At 46.4% G+C, this 18,769-nt stretch overlaps 1 protein-coding gene across 1 annotated transcript in view; it reads left to right on the top strand.

Moving 5' to 3' along the window:
- LOC144752372 (butyrophilin-like protein 9) overlaps window positions 1-18,769 on the top strand; it is a 401,025-nt gene that overhangs the window by 132,828 nt on the left and 249,428 nt on the right. The window contains exon 4 of the mRNA XM_078640307.1: window positions 13,475-13,507. Coding sequence (XP_078496433.1) covers window positions 13,475-13,507 — 33 coding nt within the window. The remainder of the gene's footprint in view (window positions 1-13,474; window positions 13,508-18,769) is intronic.

Raw genomic sequence — 18,769 nt, 5'->3', positions numbered from 1 at the left:
TCAGGCAGGGGGTGAGAGGGGTAGTATGGGCCCTGCACGCCCTCTCAACTGTCCGGGCAAGAATTAGGGTGTCAAAAGCCCCCCTACGAGATGCAAGTAAATTCCAGCGCCGTCTCGGGCCCAATATGGCGGTTGTTGCTCCTCAACTGACTTTCCCGCGCACCTCTGTCCTGGCCATTCCCCGCCGCTCAAGAGGTATGCGGCCTGCCAGTGGTCGCATCTGCCGACGGAGCCCCTCGCTGCCTCCAGCGCTGCACCACCTCGGCGCAGCCAGGACACCCGGGCACCCATATCAGCGTGGGACCTCCACCGGGCCCCGGCACCTCGGCCGCTCCAGGCGTCTCACCTTCGTCCCCGGGCACACCGCCTACGCAGCAGCCCCGGGCCAGCAATCACTCCGGGGACCCAAGCCGAACGGACAGCCTCTTCCAAGGCTCCAGGGCAAGCTCTGCTCTCCAAGTTTGTGCAGCTCTGCATCCAATGTTGACGGGCAGAGAAACTTGGCGTCGCACACCGGGGGGCCCGACTCCGCAACCCCCTCCGCAGTGACCCCCCACGTCCCGAGGGGCTAACGCTACCTGCAGCCGGCGTGAGCAGGGACCCTCTGAACACCTCCGCTCCCGATCCCCTCTCTGTCGCGCTAAAGCGGCTGGGATCTTACGGCGGCCGCCCCGCTGTTCTCTGGCGAGGCTGCTGCTTCCCTGGCGCCGCTCCCTGCACTAGGCCTCAGTGATCTCCACGATCTTAGCAGGCGGTTCCGGAGCTCGGATTTCCACCGAAACGCGCCTCCTGACATTCCGCTCTTCGATTCAGTATGTAGAGGGGACTTTAGGCCACCACACATACAGGATAATTGCCGGATAGTTCGTTGAGACGGGGGAACTCATTTTGGTTGCGAGCTAGCTCCACCCTCAATTGAGTTAAAACCTTTAAAAACATTTACATGCAAGGATTTATTTCTCAATATTTAATTTTCTTACATGTCATACATAGACTAACCTACAAGAATGGAGTTTCACAGCCACCATTACTTGTTTTTTGGACCAGACAAAAAAAAGCAGACAGATGGAAGGTGCACAGGACTGATACTGATCAATGATTCAAAGGGTTGAAAATGTCCAGGTGACCAAGTTCTCTTAATGCAAGGTTTCCAACCAGGTCAAACTGGAGTGAGCCAGATATGCCAAGAGGGCTTACCTGATTTGACATCCTTACAAAAGAAGAGGTCAATGAGACGTCTAGATGTCGGTTCCCCAAATGCACTGTGGAGATGGAAGTGAACTGGGTCTCCAGAATTTGAATATACATCTTTAGCCTCAAAGAATGTTGACTCTGGGTCAAAGAGGAGCCAGGAAATCAGCAGCCAGGTTGCAACACAGCACACAAGGTCACTGTAAGTGCTTGAGAACAGTGCGTTTTCTACAAGCAGAGCCACAAGCCCCACTCGGGCCACCAACCAAACCACCTCCAATCAGCAAGCACACACCGCTACACCTCTCCTAGGTCTGTGCCCACCTCCACCAATACCAAAACCCAACCGACCCTCTACCCCTACCCAGACCCACCACTGCTGTGTCGCTGGGCTGAGTAGCACAATGGTGGGGACATGGTGGGGGTATCTGCTCTTATATTCTAAGGGTTTGGATGTTCCAAACAGGACCAGTTAGGCACGGGCACCTAGGCTGCGTCCACTGTCCCTGCAAAGACTGGTAAAGCAGTTGGCCTCTTGCATGTTCTACATGTACAGCTTGTACCAGAGCCAAAACTTCACACTGCCAAAATGGAGGTGACTAGAAACACAGAGCAGTGGTTGCAGCAAGGCCCTTCCTTGACCTCTTTTGTCAGCAAGGATGAGACTAAGTCACCGATGACCCCTACGGCCATCCTCGCTCCACATCTTCTGCAGCCTCTCCGCACCGCACAACTGTCTCTGCTTCCCAATATCGGCGCCTGCTCAAGTGATCATCAGATATTGCCTAAACAGTAAAAATTGATGTTAAAATGCCAAAATAAAATATTAAAAATACAGATGATTTGCCTTACAATACAATATAATACAATAAATTGTACAAAGCTCGCAGCTGATTTCCCGGAAGGGTCCCAGTAATGACAACAGAAAAACCCGAGAGACCAATACGCAAGGCTCTGCCCTGACAGTAGACTTTCAGCCTTCTCCTCAGGTATATAAGCCTGTAAAGTGAAAGGTTCTGTACGCATGAATTAATGCTTTAAATTTGATGCGACAACTGATGGGCAGACACTGCGGTTGGCGTAGGGAGGCAGAACTGAAAGGCGTGCCGGCACCTTCAGTATGAGACATGCTACAGCATTTTGGATGATCTGCAGATGATGCAGCAGGTAAGATGTCAAGCCTAGGTACGAATAGCTCACATAATACAGTTTGGATGTCACCAAAGCATGTGCAATAGTTTCTTTTTTTTTTGCATCTTTTTATTTAAAGAAGAAAAAGCAAGAGGAAATATTACACATATCAGGAGTCACACAATAGGATACATTGCATCGGTACGTAGGTGAATAGGCCAACGTGATACAATCAATACAAGGGGTGTGGGGCGTCAACATGAGCATGTATACAAGAACGGACAATCAATATAATCAACAGCCCCATTATGCACGTACTAGCAAGGCCCGTCCACCCACGTTCCCAAGATAAATAGGACCAGAGTAGACACCCAGACATGTGAAAAATAGACTCAGAATAAACATACCGCCTCTCGTAAAAGGGAAAGGAACGAACAAAAGGCCATAGAACTAAATAAGGACAAAATAACCCCCCCCTATTCCCCACGCCCTGCACCCCTGCAATGGCTACGGCCTAACCCCACTAGCAGCGTGCCTGTCGCCCAACAACTAAACCCTAAAAGAAAGAAATAAAAAGAGCGGAGGAGGAGATGTCATAGAGGCTCCCGGTCCCCTTTACTCCCCGCCAGAAGCAGACCCCCCTAGATATAGTCAGACAATGTGAAGCCGCAATTAGAAAACCAAACGGGGGGGGGGTACAAGATAACCGTCCGACTCCCGCATCATTGTAGGTACGAATCCTGTGTCAAATAAAGCCTTTGAATTCAGACCCAGACGATAACACTCAACCTTGGCCACTACGATTTTTCGTACGAGTTTTCACCATTTGGGCCGCCATCTCTGGAGGAAAGTCGAAGGGTTCAAAAGAGTCAAAGTCAGTATAGTGGGATCGAGACCAAAGAAATGATATTCGAAGACCCCGAATCAGATGGAAATGTTTCTCCAGCGGCAATAAAGTACAAAAGCATATTCGAACCAACCGGGGAGAAAAGAATGAGGAATCACTCCGGAAATCGCCGTGGTAATTGTCCTGGAGTATGAGGATGGCTGTTTCCATCTTGGGCAGCATCGGGATAGAGTATGGCGAGTTTTCGGTAGTTCCGGGCTCTCTGTCTGTTGTTCGGGGGCCGACAAAACACACCAGGTCTGGTTTCCGCATGGGGCCCTCTGCGTCAGGCATTTCCCACTTCACGGTTAAAACAACATGTTTCAAAGCCGTCGGGGGATCGGCGTCCGGTCTCAAAAAAATGGTTTCAGCTGTTATGACGAGTTTATGGATGGCGGCGGTGAACTGCGAGTGAAGCGCCCCAATGGCGGTCATTACGGTCTGCAGTGACGGCGCCTCTTCCTCTCGCTCCATCTCCTCTCACAAAGCGACAAGCAGATCTTTTTAACCCCGGAGGTTGACTTCTCCCATGTAGCAGGCACAAGCAGGGCCGACGTGAACAGTGGGCACTCGTCAATGTCGCGGTCTCAACACCATCGCCGCCAGCGAGGACCCAAGCCCGTCAGCCCCGGGGCCTAGCAGGGCCACCGGGCAACGGATCCCCGCCCACAACCGTGTCCGTGCAGGCAACCCGACCACCACACCATCATCCAATCCGGTCGGGATATTCTTCCACTGCGGGCGACCGGACGCCGGCCTGGTCTCGCAGCCGATGTTGTTCAACTCGAGCCCGGATGAGTTAGAAAACGAGGCCCAGGCTTCCACAGTGGATTAGGCCGAGAATAAAAACACGGCATAAGTTCGTCTGTCGAGAAGATGGAAATCTGGGGATTGCATCTTTAATCTCAACAACTCATCAGCCGTACGGGAGTCTGGTCCAAATTCAGGATAAATATCCGGATTCATGAGCTCCTGGTGGAGATCGGTGGAGCCGGGAGCTCATGCGGCCATCTTGGTTGCAGCGTAGCTCCTCCCTCCTGCAATAGTTTCTTGATTAGTTTCCAGCACTAGATGAAGCATTTTCCTGAGTGAGAAGCAACTGTTAGACACACAGAGCACGTGATTCGAAGGACAGATTGGAATCAATATAAAAACCAAGGTCTCTTACATATGAAGAGGGTGAGGGGAAAGTGTTTGAAGGTTGATGTATAAGGGACACCTGTGATCAGATTTCCCAGTATGATTTAAGCTAGACCCATGCCTGGCCTTTAAAATGTAACATTCCACAACTTGTTTAGGATGATTGAACGCCGACAATAGATCCAGTTAAACTACTATAGCCTTAGCATTCTGATCAGGTTGTCTTTAACAAATTCAGTAACTTCCAGGAAAACGGTTTCTGTGATATAGCCCGCTCGAAAGCCCAATTGTGTGTCGTGAAGGAGGTGGTTGAATTCCAAATACTGGTAGAGTTGATGGTTGACCATCTTCTCTAACATTTTGGCTACAGCAGGAAGACGCAAAATAGGCCTAAAATTGCTCAGCACATTAGGGTCCCCATTAGGCTTCTTCAGTAGAGGAAGAAATAGGGCCTGCTTCCAAAAATGTGGCAGAACCTCAGACTCCAGGAGGTAGTTCACTAGCTTGTGCAAGGAGGGATTAACAAGAGGGGTGGCCCAATTCAAAATGCCTGGGAGGGTACACAGTCAAAATATCGAGTTTTTAATATCGATTTGCATTAATATCGATTAAAAAATATAGAATGGACACAATATCGAATGGATAGAATATAGACTACAAAAATATGAAATAGGATAGCATTAATATTGAATCAAAAATATAGAATGGACAGAATATCGAATGGACAGAATATAGACAACAAAAATATAGAAAGGACAGAATATAGACTACAAAAATATCGAATTTGAGGTAAGGTAGTTAATATCAATTTTTAATGTGTTTTTTATGTTAGTATATGTTTGAAAAGTGTATATTAATTTTAATATTTATATTAAATAAGTATTTGTATGGTATTTAATTTTTGCGTAATATAATTAAGTAGCGGGTTGTGGGTTCATAGGGGAATAGGCTGGGAAGTTATTTAATTATAAATAATTAAATATGTTAATTTATGTAATTGGTAATTAATTAAAATATAATTGGTAATTAATTTCAAATAAATGATTAATTGATAATTATGTTAATTTTATTAATTTATTTTTTGTAATGGGTTGTGGGTTTATAGGGGAATAGGGTGGGGAGTAATTTAGTTGTAAGTAATTCTATTTTTAAATGCATATTTTTTTAAATCAAATTTTTAATTATTTTTTAATTGTTAATTAATTTATTGTTAATTGGTAAATCATTTGTATTAGTAGGTAATTATTTTCATTAATTAATTTGTATTTGTATTTTTAATTGATTAATTAATATATTATATAAAAGTGTTAATTATTTTAATTAATTTGTAATTGGTGTTAATATGTTTTTTATTTTTATTTATATATGAAGTATTTACTTTCCCTACTGTTGCACTCACTGGAGTGGGAATAGTAATTTTTACCCTCCTGCTATCCAATGCGTTCCCTACTGTTGCACTCACTGGAGTGGGAATAGTAATTTTTACCCCCACGCTATCCAACGCTTTCCCTACTGTTGCACTCTCTGGAGTGGGAATAGCAATTTTTACAGCTACGCTATCCAACGCTTTACCTACTGTTGCACTCTCTGGAGTGGGAATAGTAATTTTTACCCCTACGCTATCCAACGCTTTCCCTACTGTTGCACTCTCTGGAGGGGGAATAGTAATTTTTACCCCTATGCTATCCAATGCTTTCCCTACTGTTTCACTCTCTGGAGTGGGAATAGTAATTTCTGCCCCTACGCTATCCAGCGCTTTCCCTACTGTTGCACCCTCTGGAGTTGGAATAATAATTTTTACCCCTACGCTATCCAACGCTTTCCCTACTATTACACTCTCTGGAGTGGGAATAGTAATTTTTACTCCTACGCTATCCAGCGCTTTCCCTACTGTTGCACTATCTGGAGTTGGAATAGTAATTTTTACCCATATGCTATCCAACGCTTTCCCTACTGTTGCACTCTCTGGAGTAGGAAAAGTAATTTTTACCCCTACACTATCCAGCGCTTTCCCTACTGTTGCACTCTCTGGAGTTGGAATAGTAATTTTTACCCCTACGCTATCCAACGCTTTCCCTACTGTTGCACTCTCTGGAGTGGGAATAGTAACTTTTACCCCTACGCTATCCAGCGCTTTCCCCACTGTTGCACTCTCTGGAGTGGGAATAGTAATTTTTGCTCCTACGCAATCTAGCGCTTTCCCTACTGCTGCACTCTCTGGAGTTGGAATAGTAATTTGTACCCCTACGCTATCCAACGCTTTCCCTACTGTTGCACTCTCTGGAGTGGGAATAGTAATTTTTACCCCTACGCTATCCAGCGCTTTCCCTACTGTTGCACTCTCTGGAGTGGGAATAGTCATTTTTACCCCTACGCTATCCAACGCTTTCCCTACTATTGCAATCCCTGGAGTGGGAATAGTCATTTTTACCCCTACGCTATCCAGTGCTTTCCCTACTGTTGCACTCTCTGGAGTTGGAATAGTAATTTTTACCCCTACGCTATCCAACGCTTTCCCTACTGTTTCACTCTCTGGAGTGGGAATAGTAATTTTTACCCCTACGCTATCCAGCGGTTTCCCTACTGTTGCACTCTCTGGAGCTGGAATAGTAATTTTTACCCCTACGCTATGCAACGCTTTCCCTACTGTTGCACTCTCTGGAGTGGGAATAGTAATTTTTACTCGTACGCTATCCAACGCTTTCCCTACTGTTGCACTCACTGGAGTGGTAATAGTAAATTTGACCCTTTCCGCTATCCTACGGTAATAATATAGTAAATGTTTTATTAATATTACTTTTATATATATGTATATGTATTAACAAATCAATGTGTATGTTTTTACTTACATTAAATATTTATTAATTTTAAGGTTATTTAAGTATTGTAAGTATGTTTAAGTTAATTATATTTATTATTTCATTACTTTTTAATTAATTTAACCCCTTCCATGCTCATGACGGAACGGTTCCGTCATCAGCGTCGGTGCTCCGGTGCTGATGACGGAACATTTCTGTCATGAGCCAATCTGCTTTTAAACCCTTCAGCACTGCAGCGAAATTCGCGCAGCACTGAAGGGGTTAAAGCATTTTAAAAAATTTCATATTTTGACTAATTATATTTTTTACATCGATATTTTTGTACTTATCTGTTTGGAGATAGGAGGTCGATATTTTGGTATTCTATATTTTTACCTCGATATTTTGGTAGGTCGATATTTTGGCATTCTATATTATGTCAGTGATCCCTTACACAGTAATGTTATGTTATAGGAGCTTTTAAAGCACACTTATTTCCAAAGGTTTCCTGGGGCTGAGCACTGACTCACAGAATCCAAACCTAAAATGTCTATACCGATAATAGCCAAGTTTAAAAGAAAGGAGCTCCGGGGCATTCCTAAGATGGAGCATCAGACTGTTCCAGGCTTTCGCAGCACAAAAGGAAATGCTGCTGCCACCCCAGCTAACTTTTTTCACTCGGGGGACTGTTACTAGCTTTCTTTCTGAGGAGCGCAGCACTCTACCAGGAACATACCATTCAAAGCATCTGCTTAGAAATTCCAGACCACAACCCATCAGTGACTTGAAAATTATGCACAATGCTTTGAATTTTGCTCGTTTTAATACTGGCAGCCAATGCAGTTGCCGAAGTCCATCTCTAGCTGAGACAAACCATGGTACGCCTGTAAGCAGTATAGCCGCCTCATTTTACGCTAACTGGAGTCTGTACAGTTGTTTTTTTTTTTACAGATTCAGGTACCGACAATTGCAATAATCCAGCCGTGAAAAAATGAGGGCTGAGATTGCTGCCGTAAAACCTTCATCTGGAAGGGAAAGTTTAATATTCCTCAGTATTCCAAGGAGGTAAAAGCACGTAGATATAACTCCGCTGACCTGGTCTCCAAAGTCAAGTTTGTGATCCATGTAATAGGCTGGAAGATGGCATATTCTCCAGAATCCTATGGGCAGAGAATTGATTACAAATCATTTTGATTTTGTTAAAGAAGAAGTTAGAAAGTCCTTCACATAGTCTAGCTGACGGGGTCAAGCCACTTTGGGAAGCCCTGGGAAATATAAACAAATTAACCACATTAAAAGGGTCTCAAGGTTTATTAGAAGTCGATGAAATCAAGGAGGAGATAAACTCCTCAGAAGCCCTACAAGAAGCTGCACGGAAATTTGTCAAGGCTCTCTTGTTTGTAGTTTTCATCTACTGATCCAACTCTGCTCAAAGCATTTACAGAGTGACCTTTTCTCTTAAGGCAGGTGAGAACAAAGGTGGCGAAGACCTTGCTCTCCATCAATGTTACCTTTCTTTGTGGGGCAAGGAGACCAAGGGCAGAGGAAAGCCAGTTGTTAATCTCAGCAAGATCAGAACCCACCGAACCCGTCACTCAAGTGGAATAGATAGGAGAGCCTCAGATAACTGCAGCTCTGAAATCTGGCACCAAGGATGAGCAACGTTCTGCAGAGTAGGCTCCTGGCACATGGACCGATTGATAATAATCTTAAAAGGAATCAAAAAGTTAACAGACCATGTAAGCTTGAGTTCAGAACTAGGGTGGACAATCAATGAATGCAAGAAAATGAGGTCTAAAATATGTCCCGCACTATGTGTTGGCTCATGCACATGTTGCTCAAGGTTGAAACCCTCTGAGGTGTTCAGAATTTGTTTGGCCAGCACACAGCTAAAGTCAACAATGTGCAGGTCAAAGTCTCCAAGCAGCAAAAAATTTGGATGCAGTATGGAGAATTGACATACCAAGTCGACAAATATGCTGAGCTACACATTTGTACTTCTCGGGAGTCTGTAAATCGCAGCCCAGCCAGCATGAAAGTCAGATCTATAACAATAGAGATGGAAAGACCTTCTATGGTCTCAATATTTTTACCAATTTAGAAATTGTGCAACAAAAAGTATCTTGAAACAATCCCCCACACCTTTGCCAGTTTTTTCACTACTAATAATGGCCTGAATAGGATTCTCCTCTGGAATGGCTACAGCAATGTCAGGCGCTGATGCTTGCTATAAAATATTGTTAACACTGTCACATTATTTAGTCATTCACTACTACATAATTCTAGTGGCACTGGATGTACTCTGACAAGTACCATTTCAGCATAAACTCTCAATTGTATGAGGTTCTAATTTACTGGGGGTCGATTCAAAGTTACATTCCTGTAAACTGAATTTCAGTCTATACTTTGTATCATCTTTGGGTCTCGTTTATTGGCTATGGGTAGCGTGAGGTAAAACTGCTCTCATGTGAACAGTGAATGAGACCTCCGACCCTCAGTCTAGGTCCACTCTCTCCCCGCAGCTCTGCTGTGCCGTCTCTTGCCTCTAGACCCCGACCTCCCCCTTGGGAGCTTCGAGGCTTCTGCCCGATCCTGTGCCTGCTGTCCACTCCAACTGGAACCAGACTGCCTGCAACCACTTAACCTTTCTTAATTTTTCCCTGTTGTGCCACTGTTATTGTACCCATCTGTGTCTTGCTCTAATATCACCACTGTTTTTATTTTCTCATGCCTGCCTGTGACTTTCGCCTTTCACTCCTGCTTCCTCTGCTGCCCCTCTCCCCCGGAAATCCCCCAGGAATTCCCCCACTCCAATCTCCAAGCCTCTCCTCGCAACTTTTTGCACAATCGAAAGACCAAAAATCTACCTGCAGACTAAATAAGTAACAAGAAGTCCAGGTCTTGATTTTGTATAAACCCAGGTCCCGAGATGTGCACACGCAAATGACCAATAGTAAATGTCTGTGTTCGTCTCTCCCCCGTCATTTCTTCTTTTTTGTAAAACTGTTTTAAACTGAATTGATATCTGTGGAAGTATAAATTGTATGTCAACATAGTTTGTTTTTTAAATACGATGATGATGTCTAAAAATATGTAATAGGTTGTTTCATGTAGAGACATTTTTGGTGTCGCTGATTTTAACATTTGTACATGTACTAAGATTTATATTGTCTGTTATTTTAAAATAAAATTTTATACCTGTCACCAAAATTACTATCTCCTGTGGATACACTCAAGTGTGAAGAACCCAGTAGCTCAGGTTGGGGTATTAAGAAAATCCCCATTCCAGCTATTACCAAGGGATAACCTCCTCTTTCTCCTCCTTTCCACCACCCCTACCTAATGGCGGCAGTTGTGGGGTCGGTGCAGCGGCCGCGCTAAAGGCAAGCCCCTTTCCGCCCCTCTGCGCCTGTCCGGGACCTTACCGCGGCCAGCGCCAGGAACCCTAGACCTCCCACTACCCATCGCTATGACACTACTACCCTCCTCGCACTCAGCCCTGGTAGACTTAGAGATTGTCAACAGGCCTCCCCGAACATGACCCATGACCAGTTCTGCCTCCACTGCTGCCAGACCCTCACCGCCACCCCGGCATCCAACACCGCCAATGCCAGCACCGGCGACACCCTAAAATGCATCCTCCTCAACATATGCTCTGTACACAAACATGCCATGGACATCTGGAACCTACTTGACTCTCTCTCGCCCGACATAGCCTTCTTCACAGAGACCTGGACCAAGGCATCCTTCCCCCCGACATCAGCACCGCCGGCCCAGATGTATACAATATCCAGAGGAAAGACCACCCCAACCAAACAGGAGGGGGCCTCACCATCGCCCAAAAGAGCACCCTCCGCCTCACCACCTCCAGGGAAACCTTCCTCTCCGCCGAACACCTGTACTTCTAGATGCAGACCACCACCAAAGCCACACTCCGTAGAACCCTCATCTACAGATCCCCGGACCCCTAACACCCTTCCCCACCACCATCACTGACTTCAACGCACCCCACGCCATCACCTCAACAAACTACATACCGACTGGAGACCTGAACTTCCACCTGGACAACCCCAATGACCCCAACTCCACTATCTTTTGCGACAACCTCGCCAGCATTGGACTTAAACGACTCATCAACACACCGAACCACAGAGCAGGACACACCCACGACCCCATCTTCGCGGCAGTAAACAGCGTCCAATTCAGCCACACAACGCAGCAGCCATGGACCGACCACCACTGTGTTCACTTCACCATCAACAAACTCAAGGCACGCAAATTAGCCCCACGCCCACCACAAAGGAACTGGAACAAGTTACCGACTAGCAACTTACCTTCACCATCACCCGAGACAACCACACCTGGGCACCCGATGCAAACAACGCAGCCAGAGAACTCCACACCTGGATTTCCATCTGCACAGACAAGCTCGCCCCGCTTTGCAATCCCGACAGACATCGCCCTAGGATATTCACCTGGTTCAACACCACTCTCCAAGAAGCCAGACACACCTACAGATGCCTGAAGAAGAACGGGAGAAACACCAAGACAACCGAAAACCACACCACCTACAAGGACGCCATGACGGACTACCACAACCAGATCAGAGCCACCAAAAGGAACTTCATCCACAACAAAATCCTGCCCAACAACACCAACACCAATGACATTTACAGTGTCATTCAAGAATTCACCAACCCAAGCAGCAAAGCCACAGACATCACCCCATCCCAAGAACTCTGCGAGAAGCATGGAACCTATTTCCACCTCAAGATCAAAAACCTCTACGACAACTTCATCGACCTTCCACCAGGTGCCACTGATGGCCCCCGCCCCCCAGAAACACCAGCCAGCCCACCATCTCCAACTGGACATCGATCACGGCCGAAGACACTGCCTTGGCCATAAAAAGCATCCACTCGTGGGGCCCCACCAACTCCTGCCCCCATCACATCTACCATAGAGCCATGGCTGCCATTGCACCCAAACTACAACGCACCATCAACACCACCTTCAAAACAGGTACCTTTCCAGACAACCGGAAGCATGCAGAAGTCAGGCCCCTGCTCAAGAAGCCCACAGCTGACCCCACCGACCTCAAGAACTATTGGCCAATCTCGCTCCTCCCCTTTGCAGCCAAAGTTGCAGAAAAAACTGTCAACAGGAAACTGAAACGATTAATTGAAGAGAACGCTGTCCTCGACCTGTCACAATCTGGATTCCGATGCAACCACAGCACAGAGACTGCCCTACTCACCACCACAGATGACATTTGCACCCTCCTGGACCAAGGCCACTCCGCAGCCCTCATCCTACTCGACCTATCAGCAGCCTTCAACGCTGTCTCCCACCGCACACTAGTCGCCAGACAACACGACACAGGCATACAAGGAACAGCCCTGGAATGGATATGATCAGTCCTCACCGGAAGAAGCCAAAAGATCAGACTCCCTCCCTTCCTCTCCGACCCCATGAAAATCACCTGCGGAGTCCCACAGGGTTCATCACTGAGTCCAACCCTCTTCAACATCTACATGGTACCCCTTCCAGCCATCGTCCAACAACACAGACTCAACATCGTATCCTACCCCGATGACACCCAGCTCATCCTCACCCTCACCAAAGACCCCACCACTGCCAAACTCAACTTCCAGAAAGGAATGCAAGACGTTGCAGTTTGGATGACCAACAGCTGCCTGAAGCTCAACGGCAGAAGTCCTCATCCTCAGTACCACCCCTTCTGCATGGGACAGCACCTGGTGGCCCACCGCCCTCGGATGTCGGATCCCCACCTGCCCCCTCAGACCACACCAAGAACCTCAGCATCGTACTTGAATCATCACTCACCATGAACAGACAGGTCAATTTCTTCTTAATGCTTAAATAGCACCATCAATCTCCAGCAGACACACTTTGACTTTGAATGATCTATCTATTGCGGTACAGCATGAGTCTGGGACACAGCAACATTGGCAATATCTACTACAACAGCACCACTTGGAATTTTCTTAGGTGATACTTTCAATAGTCCATTGTTTTAATTTTCTGTTGGGGGGGGCTGTGATCTATACTCCTGTGAAGTACATTTCAGTGTATAGTGTCTGTTGTACATGGCTCTCTTTTACCTTTTGATGATGCAGAAGGGCGTTGCCAACTTATATAAGTGTGACTTCAGTGTATGCTCTTAGTTTTCATCCCCAAAAGGGGACAGTGGGAGTGCTACTAATGTGAATGGTATTTTTGATATGTTTGAGTGTACTCACACCTTCATCATGAGCTAGATAAATTCCAACACACACTTAGTCTGATGTTTCTCTTCTTCCCTCAGGAGCATCAGCCTGTGACCTGGAGAAGGAAAGAGGTAAGTTAGATAATGTTGAATTAGAATCTTTTTGGGCCAAGATCGAGGCATAATTATATACTTTAAAAGTATATGGTTCACAGACTTCTTAGTTTATCAATTTAAAACAAAAGTATTGAAGTTGTAGCGTGCAGCAGGGTATTGCTCTCTAATCTCTGAAGTGTGAGTAGAAAATAGAACACATAGCGTTCCCCTCACTGGGGAACGTCCCCTTGTTGCACTGCCAATGTTCCCAAAAGAGGGAGTATTCATGTTGATCACCAGTTCAACACTGATGATGAACATGAATACTCCCTCTTTTAGGAACATTTGCAGTGCAACAAGGGGATGTTCCCCAGTGAGCGGAGCGCTACATGTTATAATGATATAATTGTCAAGTCTAAGGACTAAAGTTCTAATATGCTTTCACATTGAAGGAAGGAGTATCTTTTAGAGGTGTCAGAAATTCATGTAATTTGCTTTTGTGTATGTACGTGAGATTTCAGAAGAATTTTGCAATATTTTGCAATAATAACATATACGCATGACTGAGGGCACTTAATATTGACAATAAAGCAAGCAAACTTTGATCATGAGTCTCATTATATAAGTAAAGCATTAGCAAGAGTACATTTCAAAGCATGATAGGGAGCGCTGTGTACTGAGTATAACTGTTCGATGATAACCCAATTTAATTACAACCCCTAATCATTCACCCCTAGAGGCTGTTTGCAGCATACACTTTTACATTACCGCACTTTGAACATAGGCCCTAAAGATCATCACATTTGCAATAACTGCACATGAAATTACAGCTCTTCACCCCTAGAGAATGCTTACCGACATTAAACCTTATGTTGACCTCTTTTAGGCCACAAGGGTTGCAGCCATGGTCTTGGCCTCTAGAGGACGCAGCACTTCCAGCTGTCGAGCAAAAGATCCAACCTGGGGATGGTTTAGCTCCCCCCACACTTTTGCAACATTTTGATGGTGACTCTGTTCTCCTCGGGCCACCACAAAGCCAAAACAAGAGATGTTTGTCCCCAAATGTGGGTGAAATTGACAGGGCGTTATGGGGTGCACCTCGTACATGGTTTATGCATTTCTGAGCTTCATGGAGAGCCACGCTGCAGTTTTCCTTTATGTGGCCTTGTGCTCCAGCTTTGTTTTCGTCGAGGTGCCTAGTCCCACCTGGGCACCCTGCCTGTATCTTCCAACATTGGAGAGCAGCTCAGGAAACACTCCCCCGGCTGCTCCCGGCTGTCCTACACACTTGCACTTCTCTGTGTGGCAGCAGGAGCCATCACCCGCTCTTTCCCGCATCCCTGCCTGCTCTGCGGGCAGCAGGCATAATTGTGCATACTGCGGGGAGGGACTGCGCCTGCACTCCCTCTGTCCTCCTTGATCTTCTCAGGGCCCAGGGATCGGGTCCTGCGCCCATTCCCTCTTCAAATGGAAGAGCACAATGGTGCTCCCTTGTAGCGCTAGTCTTCTCGGGTGCCCAAGGAAGGGGTTGTAGGCCCCTTCCTACTATGGCGGGGAAAACACATCAGTGCTTTCTGCTTATCTTCTCTCTGAGAGCCTGCCCCCCTCCCGGAGAACAAACATCAACTGGCAGTGAAGCTCCACTTGCTCCCACTGGTCGATAGCGGTCAAAGGTCACCAAAATTCACAAGGGCATATCTCTGGCCCTGGGCCAATTTGGATGGTCTTTGGCTCGTTTTGCTCCTGTTGGCAAGCCCTAATGACCTGGTCTCCTGGCCTCAAAGTGGATGAACTTTGCAGGGAGATGGCTTCCTGTGCCAGCCTTTCATTTTCCTTCCCCTTTGGCTTCCCTCCTTCTGTGTGCAGCTGACCAATCATTCCCCCAACTGGCCCTCAAGGGGTCTAAGGGGACCAACCTCCTGGTCCAGGGGAGTGCTCCACTGGCCCTGCAGTCAATCTGAGTCAGAGCACTGAGGCCATATGGCAGTCAGGGGGTTCTTACTTCCAATTGTCCATGGAGTCAGCATGGACAATTCCTGGCACAGGCCCTTTTCCTGGCACAGGTTGGCATCTGGCTGAATGATGCAGAGCAATCCACCCACCATGTCCTTCTGAGGAGCTGACCTAATATGGGTTAATTGCTCCCTTTGTGGGGGGACGCCTTTGTTCCTACTGCTGAAGAGAAGAGTAATTAACTCCACCCAGCATGGTGACAAGGGGCCTGGGCTCTTATCCTGAGAAACATTACATTTATGGATGATCCATAAGCCGTACAGATATGACTTTGGACTTTACTGTATTGTTTTTTTCAGACAGGTTACACTGTACATTGGTATGACCCGGTGTCTCAAGCCCAAGGGGAAGCAGAGCTGCTATCTAGGGAAGCCTTACCGTAGGGTACAATGGAGTGTTTATGCCTACAAGCAGTGAAGCACAATGACTTTCCTATCTGTGTACAGCAACAATATGAGGCCTATCCAATGTCAATACCCAATCCTGCTGAGCCCCTCCTGCTCCAGACTGCCTGCGCACATGTTCCTGGACTGTGCACAACAGAAGTCTACTACGCGCAGGCCTCACATGTTTGCACATGCATGTGCATATGTTCCCACATGTAACCCGACCAGGGCCCCCTCACCTGCCTGCGATGCAGTGGCCTTATCATAAAAGGTAGGCCTTGGCAATTTTACCAAGAGTTTACTGTGGGTGAGTCACAGGTATGAAGCGCTCCGACGTTAAGAGGTCAAAAATCAGATGATCATAAGCGAAAAATGCAGGTGAATTTGATGGTCAGAACCACCTTATCACACACGCTGGGGCCGGCTGATTATTCCAAAGTAGAATTGGCCAGTATTCTTTACATACTGAGCTATTACGAGTGGCAAGGGTTTCTGAAAGGACACCCAACCTGCTAGTTGTCCACAACCCCAGATACCTTACGCTGGTCGTTGGCTGCTAAGATCACCTACCTCCCCAAGTCTTGAGGCCTCCTCTCCCTACAGGGATCCAAGACTGCACTTTGAACCCTCTTGGTTCTAGGTTCATTGCTGCTAAGTCAATACTTGTCTACATAAAGTGAGCAGCACTAGGCCTACCTTTGTTCTGGGTCATGCAACACTATGCCTCCTGCTCTCTTGGACGTGGGTAACATGCCTCAGATCTGATACCTTCACACTGGATATGTCTAGGACCTATCACCTGCATCACTGTCTGGTCCCCTTCTGTAAATTATTCCACCCAGTACCTTCTTTCTGGGTCCCCACATTCTGAAAATATAGCCTTGTTTGACCCTCACCTACAGCATGCTGCTGGGGTCTATAGCTTCCACCATCCATTTGGGATGACTGTCTTCCCTAAAGAAAGAACAGCTCATGCATTCCTTTTGATCATCCAGTAGGGGGTTTCTTGGCAGAAAACACATTGATACCCTAGACATGCTGGTTGGGGTTAGCATCGTAGGAGTATGCTAGATTGTTATAACATTGTGTATGTATGCATATAAAAGTTGTCTCAACAAGATGGTGTTTTATTCACTATTTTGGCACTCATAACGTTTGTCTGCTTCTATTGATCATTACAGCACATATGTTCTATACAAGAATCACTTGGGTTCAATAAATATTGAAAATGTGTCTTTGTTTATTCATTGTATATTTCACTTGGAGAGAGAGAGAAAGCACAAGTGTCTGAGCTAAAGGTTCTAGGTCTAGAAAGGTTCCTGAGGGAACAGTTTTCATGTTCAGTAGTTGCCAGAACTGTTTGCTCCCTGTCTAGGTTAGGGGGGCTCATGGTGGCACTGTGATCTAGCTGGTGTAAGGGACAACATCCTGTGGGGATGCATGAAATCAGTCTGGCGCCATCCTAAGTTTATGTCATCCACAAACACGCACTTCCTGCAGATCAGTGGAAACTACACTGCATTGCACCACCAACGTTGGTTGGTTTCTTATTTTGTATGGATAAAATGAGTATATCTATCATGCTTTCCCACAGACCCCTACACGTCTTTTAAAACCAGATATATCCGCGATGGTAGTGAAAATAATCCTCAGCTGAGTAGGTGTGAGAGGCTGGCTCTCTATATAATGTACACTGGTGTAAGTGGACACCTTGCACTGATCCAGACAACCCTTATGGGGAATTTAGTGGTCTCAGACAACCTTAGAAAGCTCTCTAACTGGAAGCTATAGAGAGCAGCCTCCAGGCTTTGTCCAGAAGGAGTGTAAAGCAGCTTGTTGTACCAGAACATAATCTTATAGGTATAGGTTAAGTGAAAAAAACACAGTGCATTTGTAAAAATATGTATTTATTATAAGACACTCACAAACACATACAGGTATCTCCTAGCCAGAGATAATCACAATGCACACAATACTAATGATAGTAACAGGTAAGTGGCACAGCATACACAGTGGTCACCACGGAGCGACCAAACCATATGCTAAAACAGTTGTATGCATACCATGACTCGAGACAAGACTATACCCAGAAGACATAGAAGTGCTGGGGACCCAAGTAAACCACCCAAGGTAAGTAACCAGGAGCCCCACTGAGGTGTGTGCAGAGTGACAACATGACCGCTGGATCAATGCAAGTCAACAGATAAGTCACGGTTGCAATTTTAAAAAAAGATGACCCTTCCCAGTGGACACTGAAGAAACCCAGTGGAAGACAAGAGGTTGGAAGAACACAACACCCGTGGATACCTTAGGAACCAGGATACCTGCATCAGGAAAGCCAAGACCATAGGTGTGAAGTGGCATCGGAAACCGTTGTTGAACTCAATTGGAGACTTCAGGATGATGCTGCTGCTGGAAAAGGTAAAAGTGTCCAGTGGAACCCAAAGGTGGATTAAAGAAGTAAAGAACCGGGAAGCAGAGGGGACACAGTCTATACCACTCATGAGTGACCAGGAGGCATGGAAGACGAAGGCAAACCAATGTTGATGTTTTAGGAGAGATGATGGTGACCTTGAAACTGCAGCTGTGTGGACCAGGCGATGCTGTGGAAGACCAGGAGCTGTACCCAAGCTATCCCACATTGGATGTCGTGAGTTGAGGGGACGGTGTTCTGCGGGAGCACCAATAAGCCTTGGCAACTGCCACCTACGAAGCAGAAGCAGAAGCAGAAGAGTCAGGACAGGCTCCAAGCAATCAGGGGAGCCCAAAGAATCCAAAATGTGACCCTCGACAGGACCCACAGGCCAGAGGCACTGGAGTTGCAAGCAAACCTCGAGTGGCTACCAAAGAAGCAGGCCCACGGTGCAAGCAATGCGGTGTGGTGCAGAATTCTGATAAC

The sequence above is a fragment of the Lissotriton helveticus genome, chromosome 5_1 (assembly GCF_964261635.1).
Source record: "Lissotriton helveticus chromosome 5_1, aLisHel1.1, whole genome shotgun sequence".
Taxonomy (NCBI): domain Eukaryota; kingdom Metazoa; phylum Chordata; class Amphibia; order Caudata; family Salamandridae; genus Lissotriton; species Lissotriton helveticus.
The sequence above is the reverse complement of the archived record's forward strand: the minus strand, read 5'-3'. Positions and strand labels throughout refer to the sequence as shown.